The sequence below is a fragment of the Aedes aegypti genome, unplaced genomic scaffold (assembly GCF_002204515.2).
Source record: "Aedes aegypti strain LVP_AGWG unplaced genomic scaffold, AaegL5.0 Primary Assembly AGWG_AaegL5_hic_scaff_1481_PBJ_arrow, whole genome shotgun sequence".
Taxonomy (NCBI): domain Eukaryota; kingdom Metazoa; phylum Arthropoda; class Insecta; order Diptera; family Culicidae; genus Aedes; species Aedes aegypti.
The window spans coordinates 40,309-52,902 of NW_018734924.1; the positions used below are offsets into that span (position 1 = coordinate 40,309).

At 40.9% G+C, this 12,594-nt stretch overlaps 2 protein-coding genes across 2 annotated transcripts; both read right to left on the minus strand.

The window, feature by feature from the left end:
- Positions 1–2,457: 2,457 nt before the first annotated feature.
- Positions 2,458–4,249, minus strand: LOC5577511 (fatty acyl-CoA hydrolase precursor, medium chain). The gene is made up of 2 exons (XM_001656482.3): positions 4,184–4,249; positions 2,458–4,127 (listed from the first exon to the last, which is right to left on the minus strand). The coding sequence occupies exons 1-2, from the start codon at positions 4,247–4,249 to the stop codon at positions 2,502–2,504; spliced, it is 1,692 nt and encodes a 563-aa protein (XP_001656532.2). The 3' UTR covers positions 2,458–2,501.
- A 6,264-nt stretch (positions 4,250–10,513) lies between these two features.
- On the minus strand, positions 10,514–12,332 carry LOC110680480 (fatty acyl-CoA hydrolase precursor, medium chain-like). Its single transcript, XM_021856285.1, has 2 exons — positions 12,233–12,332; positions 10,514–12,173 (listed from the first exon to the last, which is right to left on the minus strand). Exons 1-2 carry the CDS (start codon positions 12,290–12,292, stop codon positions 10,548–10,550), a joined length of 1,686 nt encoding a protein of 561 aa, XP_021711977.1. The 5' UTR covers positions 12,293–12,332; the 3' UTR covers positions 10,514–10,547.
- Between the last annotated feature and the right edge of the window lie 262 nt (positions 12,333–12,594).

The following is a 12,594-nucleotide window of genomic DNA, read 5'->3' on the forward strand; positions in this document are numbered from 1 at the left end:
TTTTCATTCTGATCCATTCATGGGATTAGAAACAAGCAGCTACACCCTCGGTCATAACATGCGATAGATTTTGCAATTTTCTATGCATTCTATGACGTTTTCCTTAGGTGGCCCATATTGCCCCTATTACCCCTATTAACAAATATCCAAAAAGCGCAAAAACTAGACAAGTTACTCAAGATTTCGTAAGTATTTTGAATCAAGAAAACGTGTTTGACAATAGGGTAACTACTGTTCAATACTTTCTTAAACGCTAACAGTTGGCGCCAGCGGCAAAAAGTGCAAACAACAACCTTTCGTACATTCAGTTCCTCTCACTGGCCGCCGAGCGGCGACACTGATGTTTGTAGGGGAACATGGTCATATTTGGGTAAAATGGCTCACTTCATTGTATCATACCTAGATCGTTTTTATATGTATTCTTTGCCACACGATGTTAAAATATGTTTACCCAAGAGTTGCCCTTGGACATAAACCCATATGATGTTTCCTTAATTTCACGGTGAAATTCAACATGTTTCACTTTTCTGCCTAAATATTAAGGTTTTCCGATGATTTCATTCAGGAATAAGCGTTTCCATACCACAGAGCAAACTCATGAAGAAACTTGGTTGCTAACGACCAGTTCTCCATACTAAATGGCATTCTACCCCATCCATTTGGTCATTTTGAACCACCCCCATTTTTCAACTATGTTTTCTACCCGATTTAAATCCGTAAAAAAACTCAAATTTGGGAAATGTTTCCAGATAGCAAATATTATAAAGTAACTGTTAGGACTTCAAATGGCGTTAAAATGTGGATCTCATTAGGAGAAAACAACACAAATCCTTAAAGTGGCATTTAGGATTATTTGACTCTATTCCACGCACTGATTGCGCTATGCTGGATTCTCAAATTTCTAAAACTTCCAACACAAGCGCATAGAAGAATGGTAGCCGAGAACTTTCAAAACGTATGGAAATGAAAAACGTGAATTACAAGCAATTTGGAAACTGGATCGAAAAAGTAGTGATTAAAAATCAAGCGTAATATCAATACATAACACTTTTTGTGTTTAGTTTATGTTCCAGCGTGCTTTCTTTGCTCCAAGATTTCGTTTTTATTACCATTGAAAAAGAGCCATCTATTGCCTTTTCAGTTTTGAATATCGCCCTATTCTTGGGAGACCGATTTGGAAGGCATGAGAAAGCTCCAGGCGATAATGGAATTTTCTAGCTATCGTACAATTAGCTTCCTTTCCGCAATCAGTTATTTTTTTACAAAGCTCTGTTTTTATATTTATTATTCATTAATAGTTGTCTGCCCTATGAGTAGTGCGTAGTCTTTTGATTCGGTTGCATGTTCCGGTGGGACGAGTGGCGGAATCAAGACCAATCGTGTTCGGTTCGCGTTATTCGAGTGTGAAAAAAAATCGACAGTAGTGCGTGGTCTTCTGATTCGGTTGCATGTTCCGGAGGGACGAGGTACGGAATAAAGACCAATCGTGTTCGGTTCGTGTTGTTCAAGTGCGGAAAGCTTCGTGTTCATTCAAGGATGAACTACTGGTGAGATCGTTTCATGCTTATAATTTATTTTTATCGTTGCAAAGCTACTACAAAGCTTGGAATGGTTCGTCAATACAAGTGTCGACTTTTTCGTGTTTCATTTAAATTTAATATACCTTTATGTTTTCGTTATTGCTAAAAATAACCATTGAATAGTTCGACATTATGGATGTCGACTTTTTTATAATTTAATTAAATATATTTTTGCTGCGAAAAATGCAAAACTAGTTTTAAGTAAAGGTCGTATTTTCCTTCTTATCCATGGATCGCATCACCGACCAAGGGTTCCCGTGATGATTGTGGAGACGCAGAGGTATTCTCGGTCGCTAAAAGCAACGATCATTACACAATAGCTTTCCTTCCCCTTCCTGACTGTAAGGACTTGGCCGGCGCCGTTAGGGATGGTACACAAATTTTGTCACGCTAAATTTCAACTTTTTCGACTCACACTTTTTGTATGAGTCCTCCGAACATTTTGTAAGGCCCCCCCTTGGAGCGTGACGTAATTTGTGCATGTCCCCTTATTGATCAATAATAAGAGAGCTGCTAAAATTGCACTTCGAGAATATGCAGAAAATCCCATCCCTCATTCATTTGGATCGAAGTTCAATTCTTACCAATTCGGATCAATCACGGAGTAGCAAGTTGCTACTAGCAACAATTGACAAGTACAGTCAGTCTATGAGCCTCTGTACGTGCCATAAATTCTTTTGTTCTATTGACTTTTACTGTGCGCCGTGTGTTGGTGCTATCTCGCTCTCTCTCACGGCTAAATTGAAAACAAGGTAAAAACAGTAAAAGTCGAACATTTTATGGCATACAGAGGCTCATGCTATGCCAAGCTATGCTATGCTATGCTATTAATAGTTATGTTTTCAATGGAACACAATTGAAATAATAAAACTAACAATTACATAAGTTATGAGCTATTTTTTATTATACTTTTACCACCTTTTACGAATAAGGATAAAAGAATGGATCATTAGCATAGCGTTCTTCCAAATCTCGCCAGAGGCTGATACGTGCTTGGTTGGGGTTTTGAGTTACTATTAGGTTATCTCCGATGTCTAGATACGCCATTTCATTTCCTTCAAAAGGAGCCCAGTGAATATTTTGCAGGGTGCTGTCTGAATTTGGAGTTGGATGTCCAGTGATGGCAAAGTTGGTCCAAAGGCGAACCATTCGCTGTCGAACGATGTTTGCAGGATTGCTTGGTAGAATGGGTGAAATGGGTAGATCTGTCATCGACCACAGGTAAGCTAGTTCATCAGCATGGACTGCTCCTGGAAAGTCGGTTAGCAAGAGTCTTCGTTTCATTAGATTGAGGTCACCATCAAAACTGAACTGGTAGTAGAATGTAGGTTGTGTGTTCCGTTCGGCAGTCAAAACGACTGTTTTGTCGACGGCATATAGGAATTGTTGATCAGTGTGGAATTGAGTCCATTCCAACATAATATCAGGCCCAAGAGAGCGATCCTGCCAGTAGAAGCTGCGGAATGCTTGGCTGACTGCGTTTGATTCTGGAGTGTTGACGGGAATATTCCAAAAGTGAGGGACGAAGAATTGAGGGTTACGAGTGAATTCGTTCCATACAGTAGAATCCAGAAGATGCTCACGAACCATAAACAGGCTCTCTGCACTTGTGTAGCCAATGATCATTGGAACATGATTGTATGCACCGGAAAGGAGTACTTCAATTGGACGTTGCGTAAGAAATGTGGGTTCTGGAGAGTTGACTGGTTCAGCACTGGGAACATACTCGAAGGGTTTAAATCCACGAGGAATCGGGATGTCCGTGATGGATCTTTGAAGATCAATAAAATCTGCAATAGGAGTATATCGCAGAAGTCGTGTAAGCTCTGCACTGTCATGCGGATAACCGAATGCATCTGCGATGTTTCGTGCCATTTCCCGTGCGTTGTACTGGAATCCCCAGGGAACCAAAGCGGTACCAGATTGGGCGATTGCTTTATGGAATAATCCAGTGGCCATTGGAGACAAAACTAAATAATGTACCAGCACACCACCCGCACTTTCACCAAAGATCGTCACATTATTGGGATCTCCACCAAAAGCCGCAATATTATCGCGAACCCATCTCAGAGCCTCCACACAGTCTTTCGCACCCCAATTGCCCTGTGCATGTGTGTCACCAGTGCTGAAGAATCCTAAAATGCCTAGACGATAATTGAAAGAGACAACCACCACATTCTCTTGAACTAAATGGTCTGGTCCATATCTGTTAGAATCACCAGAACTTAGAACGAAGGCACCTCCATGAATCCACACCATAACTGGTCGAGATCCGATCAAATTCTGCGTGTACACATTGATATGTAAGCAATCTTCACTGCCTGAGTAGTCACTGAGTATACTTAGCGATGGGCAATTTTCTCCATGTTCACTAGCATCTCGCACTCCTGACCATCCACGATGTGGCACTGGATTCCGGAATCTCAAATCGGAAACTGGAGGCTCCGCGTATGGTATGCCATTGAATTGGAAGTAGCTACAGAACAGGCCACAGCTGGCCGTTATGCCCTGTACCTGTCCTCCAGTTGTGGTAATGATGGGTCGAGTCTACAGGAAAAAGTACTAAGAATTTAATCATCGACCGTAAAAAAAAATTTACTTACCACATCTTGACACCAAGAAAAGGAAACAGCTAGAGATATTAGAGCTATTAGTTTCAACAGTTTCATTAGTTGAGAAGGCATATGAAGATTAAATCTATTTTGATAAGATAAATTTTGCAAATGTCATTTGTTCAATATTTAAAACAAATGTATAAGGTAGATTTGGGTTAATGAAAAGTAATGTGGCAAATACGATTGTTGTATTCAACAATCCAGAAGGATTCTATTTTCCTATAGTTGTGCTTATTCTGCGCGGCGTGTGAGTCGAGACGAGCCACTCTCACCTCGAGTGACGTGAGACGACTAATGTTAATCAAATGGGAGCGAGTCGACAATTGTCACCTCATTCGACTCGTGTCACTTCACACGCCGCGCAGAATAGGCACGAGTGTTCCATTAGCTCTTGATAACCGCTTCTGGCTTAAACTCTACCTGACTGGACGAAGCATGTCCGTCAAAATTGGCGAACATGTTTCAATGCCTTTCTCGGTTTGGTCTGGCGTACCTCAAGGCAGCCATCTCGGTCCTTCTTGTTTTTGCTTTACATGAATAATTGTGCTTATTCTGCGCGGCGTGTGAGGTGAGACGAGTCGAATAAGGTGACAATTGTCGACTCGCTTCCATTTGATTAGCATTAGTCGTCTCACGTCACTCGCGGTGAGAGCAACTCGTCTCGACTCACACGCCGCGCAGAATAAGCACAAATGTCAACTTTTTTCTGGACTGCCTAAAACTTTCTTACGCTGATGATATAAATGTGCTTATTCTGCGCGGCGTGTGAGTCGAAACGAGCCGCTCTCACATCGGGTGACGTGAGACGACTAATGTTTATCAAATGGGAGCGAGTCGACAATTGTCACCTCATTCGACTCGTGTCACCTCAAACGCCGCGCAGAATAGGCACGAAAGCTTTTGTGCTTATTCTGCGCGGCGTGTGAGTCGAGACGAGTCGCTCTCACCTCGGGTGACGTGAGACGACTAATGCTAATCAAATGGGAACGAGTCGACAATTGTCACCTCACACGCCGCGCAGAATAAGCACATTTATTGCACAATCAATAAACCGCAAGATTCTGCTTTTTTACAACATCAGTTGGAAATATTCGCAGAATGGTGCAATATCAATAGAATGTTCCTAAATGTGTCCAAGTGCTTAGTGATTTCATTTGGCCGCAGACGCACACTACTACAGTTTAATTATGGTTTGGCTGGTGTCGAACTGCAACGTGTAACTACGGTGAAGGACTTCGGCGTTCTAATCGACACTAAGCTGACGTTTAAGGATCATGTTGCTTAGGGCTCATTCACAAATTTCATAACGCTAAAGGGGGTGGGTGGGTGTCTTCATTATGTTACGGCTCATACAAATTTTGTAGAATATTCATACAAAAAGCGTTACGAGGGGGTGGGTTGGTGTCAAAATGGGCCATTTTTGGCGTTATGAAATAAATGAATGAACCCTTACATCATCTCAAAATCTTCTGTGCAGCTGGGTTTTCTGTTTCGCTTCAGCAAAAAACTCACCGATGTGTATTGCCTGAAAGCTTTATACTGCTCAATTGTACGCCCTATCCTGGAATACTCATCGGTTGTATGGTCACCATTCTACAGGAATGAGATTCAACAAATTGAGGCCGTTCAACGCAAAGTCTTGCGGCGCTTCGCCCTTTGCTGACTTATGTGGAGAGATCCACTGAACTTGCCAAGTTATTAACGCCGCTGCAAACTTATTGATCTGTACCTTCTTGAGCCTAGACGCAATGTGGCAAAGGCGTGCTTCATCTCTGACTTTTTGCAAGGATCAATAGATTGCCCTCTGTTGCTCAGTTCATTGAACATCAATACTCGTCGCCGAAATCTCCGGTTTCATCCATTTCTGAAAATTCCTTCCGCCAGAACAAATTATGGCCTTCACGAACCAATGCATAGCATGTCCCGTGTGTTTAATAGTTGTTATCATGCGTTTAATTTTAATGTATCGCGTGAAACAAATAAGATTACTTTTAAACAATTTTTATGTTAATTCATTTTTTTTTTGTGCTTTTAGACTTAAGATCAATTGTCATTGGGGTGGGAACTTCACCTGTTCACTAAAGCAGTAAATACATAAATAAGTAAATAAATAAATCAATAGATAACTGCTGGAAAAACAAAATCACCAGGTCTTTGCCATTGTGAATTAACCAGGCTTGGGAACTGTGATCGCAATTTACCACAGTTCATCGATTCTGCCAGTCAACCAAAACACAAAGCAGCAGCAACATCAATATTCGCTCTAACGAAGGTACGGTGCTGCCATCTGGAAAATGTTTACTCTATGCGTGAAGCGTCGAAAATTTAACCCGGCAAGGTATAGGAAGTGAAATTTCATATGCTTATATAAAATTAATTACAATAGCTATTTAAATTCTTTTCAGTACATGTTGATAGACTATTGATGGGCTACATTATAGAAACATTATTTTGATTTTTATATTTTTTCCTCAATATTCTGCGGATTCTATAGCTTATCATAAATTTAACCCCGTACACTTAACAGAATTTAATTAAATTTAGTTTTGAATTTTCTAGAAGGATTTGAAAATTGACTTCCTATGCTTTGCCATGCAAAGAAATCGGAGCTTCACGCATAGGGTCAACTGTGGTAATTGCCTCCGTCATCGCGAATACCATCAGGCGTTGCGCTGCCGACGGTTCACACGCTGCTTGATTGTTTTTGTCTCTCCACTATGATCGTTTACTGGCAGCCATTCCGAGGTGAATGATTGAAAAAAATGTTAAATCGTTCAATCGCTAATATTTCGCTTGTGTTTTCAACTAATTGAAATCTATTAGCTCAGCAAGAGCACAATCCGTTGCGATACATATGAACAAGTTCAATTTCATGCTGCCTTTATCGAGCAAAAATGCAAAACCCCGAAAACCGTAAAAATCGTGTCACCACTGTGCTCATTTCGCATTCGGGTTTGAAAAAACGTTGGGAAGAAGAAGATTACAGTTTTTAAGAGCCGTGACATTTTTTTTGTTTTGAACGGTCATGGTTTGCTTTGGATTTTGATGGTCGTGTAGAAACATGTAAATGTAGAGGCGGCAAATGTTTGCTACAGTACTTTTCCCATCCCTGGAATTAACCCTTTAACGCTCATGGTCTCTGTAGAGCACCATAACTTTTCGACGAATCCAACACAAAATAATTCAATTCTCAACTAGGGTTGTCATGTCTATTACGGCTTAACTAGCCGACGGTGTTTTGAAAAAAACCTGAAGGTCGTAGACACAAAAGTCAATTTGGACAAATTGAGATGTAAGATTGTGAAAAATAATAGAATCGTTCTGGTGGGCTTCGATCCCACGACTCCCAATACGCTAGACTGGGCGCGTTAACCAACTACGCCACAGAACGGGTAACGATTCTGCAGCGCAATCGGCCAACCTGAAACCAAAGTCCGTCACGACCCCATTTTCTCCTTCACAACCCTACATCTCCTTCGGCTCTCTGAGATGCCCAATTCGATATTCTAACATTGAAACGAGCAGATTTGGTGAAAATCCGCCGTTTCAAATAAGTAGCGTTTGCTACCATTGCGCCTGTTAGATAGGCAACCATAGATGATAAAGTGCTTGAATCTATTGTTTATCAGTGTGAATTTTAAGATGATGATGAGAGTGGGTGAAGAGTAATGATTAACAGGAAACCCCGAGAAATGAAAATCGTTCGTCAAGAAAATTTTTATATAGAGAATATAAATCAAAATAAAACCGGAAACCCTCGAATATTATATTAATGTAATCGGTGATAACTTTCTTGGTCAATCGAAACCAACAAGTTGGTCTTTCCCTTTTGGACCGCCAAGTAGTCAAGTGCTAAAATCTTATCAAGTGCATTGAGAAAATTTCTTAAAAATTATTCTATCTAAAACAAGTAAAAGAAGCTATAAAATCAAAAGAAGAGTGTAAATTTTAACGTGATAAAATTTATTATTATTTTCAGATAATTAATTTGCAATCTAATTGAAATTTTATACAAACCGTGAGTCGTGTGCCTAAAATAGTTGTAGTCGGAAGTAAGTTGCAAACCGTAAAAAAAAAAGAAAATCTAAATTTAATATTTTGATTTTGACAATAAGGGTAGGCAAATTAAGGCAGTGAGTCGAAGACAAGAAAAAAGTGAAAACATTGAAGCAAGGAATATAAGGTAATTTGGTGAATTGATAGAAAATGTGTGTGTTGGGTATTAAGAATCTGCTATTACAGTAGCCACAGCCCAGTGGCATTCTCCATTGGGGAATTGGTGTGCGGTCGGTGCAAGAAAAACGTGAAGGTGCGAGATTGGTGGTGCGAAGATTAATGGATCGTTGCGACGGAAAAAGTGAAGCGATTTGGTGGTTGGTACACAGCGAGGTTACCCTGGGCATACCTATCGACTCGTGGTCTCGTGCCACTATAGGTACGTCTAGAGTGCGTTGGCCATCGAAGTAGGAAGCTTGCCCCCCCCCCCCTCCCCACGAGAATCACACCCGCTAACCGTGATTGCACGCTCTGTGGGGTCGTCCATCAAAGGGAAGGAATTCCAGCGCCAGTGTACCCGCCCGACTCACGCTCTGAAGTCCGGAGACTGTTCGGACAGTACCAAACCACCTTTCCGGGGAGTAAAATTATCACCTCAGAACCGCGGATTGTGGATAACCTTACCCAAGTAGGAGTAGTGACCATCCTTCGCCACCTCCCGCCTGCGATATCCTGAAAGAGAAAGGCAAAATTTTTGCAGCCGAGCTACCTCCCCTCGTTGTTGGTGTTCATCAATCTCGACGTGGTTGGTCGATAGCGTCGTCCTCGGGACCGATGCCACCCCCTGCTCAGGGTTGATCGTGTTAGTCAACAAGCGTCGCTCAACTGTAAGTACCCGAATCAAACTCCATCAACACACACCAATCCACCGTGATTTCAAGTAGGGAAACACTATTTCTCGCATAACTTCTGATCTCGCCCTAAAAGCCATTGGTAACCATGTGTGTAGCTCGTTGTTTCTGACCATTCAAATGGAGTTACATGTTATTTTACAACGGTATGGTGAAGAAAGGATTATCACCTACACGCCAGTGATGTTGGTTTGGAAGCTGATTCATTCATTTGCACAGAAACAACGAACTACACACGTGGTTACCAATGGCTTTTAGGGCGTTATCCCAGATCATGCGAGATTTGTAGCAGTAGGGGAAGAACACAGCTAGGGGGTTAGAACGACTGACGAAAGATACACGAGAGGTGAGTGACGTCACACGTAGGGAGTGAGTGACTATCGGCGAGTTCGGTACCGTTGGCCAGCGTTTAGCTCCGGGAGAACAGTCGATAGCCACTCAGTACTTAGCTAGCTCTGGTAGGAGATAGTGCAGGGCATTGTGCGTGATGAAATGAAAAAAAAAAAATGAATTTTAAAACGTTAAAATTTTGATAAAAGTTTTACTGAACTGCATTACCTAGTATTCTTTTTTTTAATAAAATTTTCTCTGGTTTGTTTAACTTTAGATTTACTATTTTTGGTTGATCGAAAGTTTCACTATTCTGTTAGAAATTTGGGAAGGAATTTTTTGGAAAGTCTTTGGAATTTGGAATTAGGACTGATTGTTTGTTTGTTTGGGATTGGAGGTGGATTCGGTGCTAGGCACTGAAAACTGCTAGTTGGGCATTACATATCCGGAGTTCTTGACAGACGACTTCGTCGTCTGGCGCATAAGTCAAGGAAGTTTAAGACCCTAGCCAGGATCCTCCTTACAACATTGGTACTAGAAATAGATTATAAGTGGATAACAACAATCATACATCCGACTTGTGTATTCAATAGTGTAACTTTTGATAAACAATCAAATAACTAATCTTTTAAAATCAATTTTTTACTGTTTTGATAAATTTAGACAATTTTCAACAACTTTTGTTCAAGCATTTTTTTTATTAAAGTAATTTTTCCCATTCAAAACATTGCGAGAAGCCGTGGGCGGAAATAACTTTATCAACTTACAATATTACCATACCATATATTATTAATTAATTGTTGCTTTTAGAAATTTGGTTGAAAACCAAAAAAATATCTTTTATACTTTTCATCTACATGTACAATTGTACTAAAAATTGTGAAAACTTTGCATTTGTGTTCATAGCAAATGATAGAAACAATGCCCAGAATAAATCTTTTAATTTTCTCCTAGTGTAAAAATATAACTCAAATGCTGGTATTTGAGGAAAAGAATGTCAGTTGCACATGCGATTTTTATAAACTGCTGGTTAATACAAGGCGTTAACCTACCCGTCTACAAAAACGAACACAACAATCGCTTAAGGGGATTTTGAATTTATTTTCACAACACTTTTACGAATAGGGATAGAAAAATGGGTCATTAGCATAGCGTTCTTCCAAATCTCTCCAAAGGTTAATTCGTGCTTGGTTAGGATTTTTAGTCACCACCAGGTTGTCTCCGATGTCTAGATACGTCATATCACTTCCCTGGACTGGAGGCCAGTGGATGTTTTGTAGGGCTGTATCCGAATTAGGAGTTGGATGTCCAGTGATGGCAAAGTTGGTCCAAAGGCGGACCATTCGTTGTCGAACAACGTTTGCCGGATTGCTCGGTAGAATGGGTGAAATGGGTATATTTGTTATAGACCACAGGTAGGCTAGTTCATCAGCATGAACTGCTCCTGGCAAGTCGGTTAGTAAAAGCACACGTTTTATTAAATTGAGGTCACCTTCAAAACTGAATTTATAGTAGAAGGTGGGTTGTGTGCTCCGTTCGGCAGTTAGAACCACCGCTTTGTCTACGGCATAGATGAACTGTTGATCAGTGTGAAATTGAGTCCATTCTACCATAACATCAGGCCCAAGAGTACGATCCTGCCAGTAGAAATTGCGGAATGCTTGGCTGACTGCGTTTGATTCTGGAGTGTTGGCAGGAATATTCCAAAAGTGTGGCACAAAGAATTGCGGATTGCGAGTGAATTCATTCCATACAGTAGAATCCAGAAGATGCTCACGAACCATAAACAGGCTTTCTGCACTAGTGTAGCCGATCATCATTGGAACATGATTGTATGCTCCCGAAAGTAGAACTTCTATTGGACGTTGAGTAAAGAAGGTGGGCTCTGGAGAGTTGACTGGTTCAGCGCTAGGGACATATTCAAAGGGCTTGAACCCACGAGGAATCGGGATGTCGGTGATGGTTCTTTGAAGATCAATGAAATCTGCAATAGGAGTGTATCGCAGAAGTCGTGCAAGTTCTGCACTATCGTGTGGATAACCGAATGCATCTGCAATACTGTGTGCCATTTCCCGTACGTTGTACTGGAATCCCCATGGATTCAATGCAGTTCCTGATTGAGCGATTGCTTTATGGAATAATCCGGTGGCCATTGGAGACAAAATTAAATAATGCACCAGTGCTCCTCCCGCACTTTCACCAAAGATCGTCACATTGTTGGGATCTCCACCAAAAGCCGCAATATTGTCGCGAACCCATCTCAGAGCCTCCACACAGTCTTTCGCACCCCAATTGCCTTGGGCGTGTGTATCACCAGTGCTGAAGAATCCCATAATGCCTAGTCGATAGTTGAAAGAGACGACAACCACATTTTCTTGAACTAAATGCTCTGGCCCGTATATCCTGGAATCACCGGAACCTAAAACGAAGCCACCCCCATGAATCCATACCATAACCGGTCGAGATCCGATAATGTTCTGCGTATACACATTGATGAACAGGCAATCCTCACTGCCTGAGTATTCACTGAGAGGACTTAGTGCTGCACAACTTTCTCCATGTTCGCTAGCATCTCGAACACCCGACCATCCACGATGTGGGACTGGATTCCGGAATCTCAATTCGGAAACTGGAGGCTCCGCATATGGTATGCCATTGAATTGGAAGTAGCTACAGAACAGACCACAGCTAGCTGTTATACCTTGCACCTGACCTCCAGTTGTGGTAATGATGGGTCGAGACTGCAGAAAAAAATAAAAGAATGTAATGGTGGCATCTTTAAATACAAAAATCCACCTACCACATCTTGACACCAACAAAATGAAACGGTCAGCGATACTAAAGCTATTAGTTTGAACATGGTTTTAAATGTTATTTGTTTGACGCAGGGGGTTTTATAGATTAGCAAAATCCTATGCATATTGGACCTTATATTGATAAGATAAAGTTTACAAATGTTATTTATAGAATGTTTTAAACAAATGGATAAGGCACAGTTGGGTCAATTTAAATTTCGTGAAGCCAGAGGGACAAAACATTGTGTATTACTAACCTATTGAATAATTATTTGAATATGTCAGTTGTCGTTCTATTGTACCATGTATAAAATAGGTGATAACCGAGAACTCTATGAGAAAAAAACTATTTCTTTTGAAAAGTTAC

Excerpts from the sequence above, each read along its gene's own strand:
- LOC110680480 (XM_021856285.1), bottom strand. The coding sequence starts at position 12,292 with ATGTTCAAACTAATAGCTTTAGTATCGCTGACCGTTTCATTTTGTTGG. Across the intron at positions 12,174-12,232 it reads TTTGTTGGTGTCAAGATGTG|TCTCGACCCATCATTACCAC; the intron begins GTAGGTGGATTT and ends TTTTTTCTGCAG.
- LOC5577511 (XM_001656482.3), bottom strand. The coding sequence starts at position 4,249 with ATGAAACTGTTGAAACTAATAGCTCTAATATCTCTAGCTGTTTCCTTT. Across the intron at positions 4,128-4,183 it reads TTTCTTGGTGTCAAGATGTG|ACTCGACCCATCATTACCAC; the intron begins GTAAGTAAATTT and ends TTTTTCCTGTAG.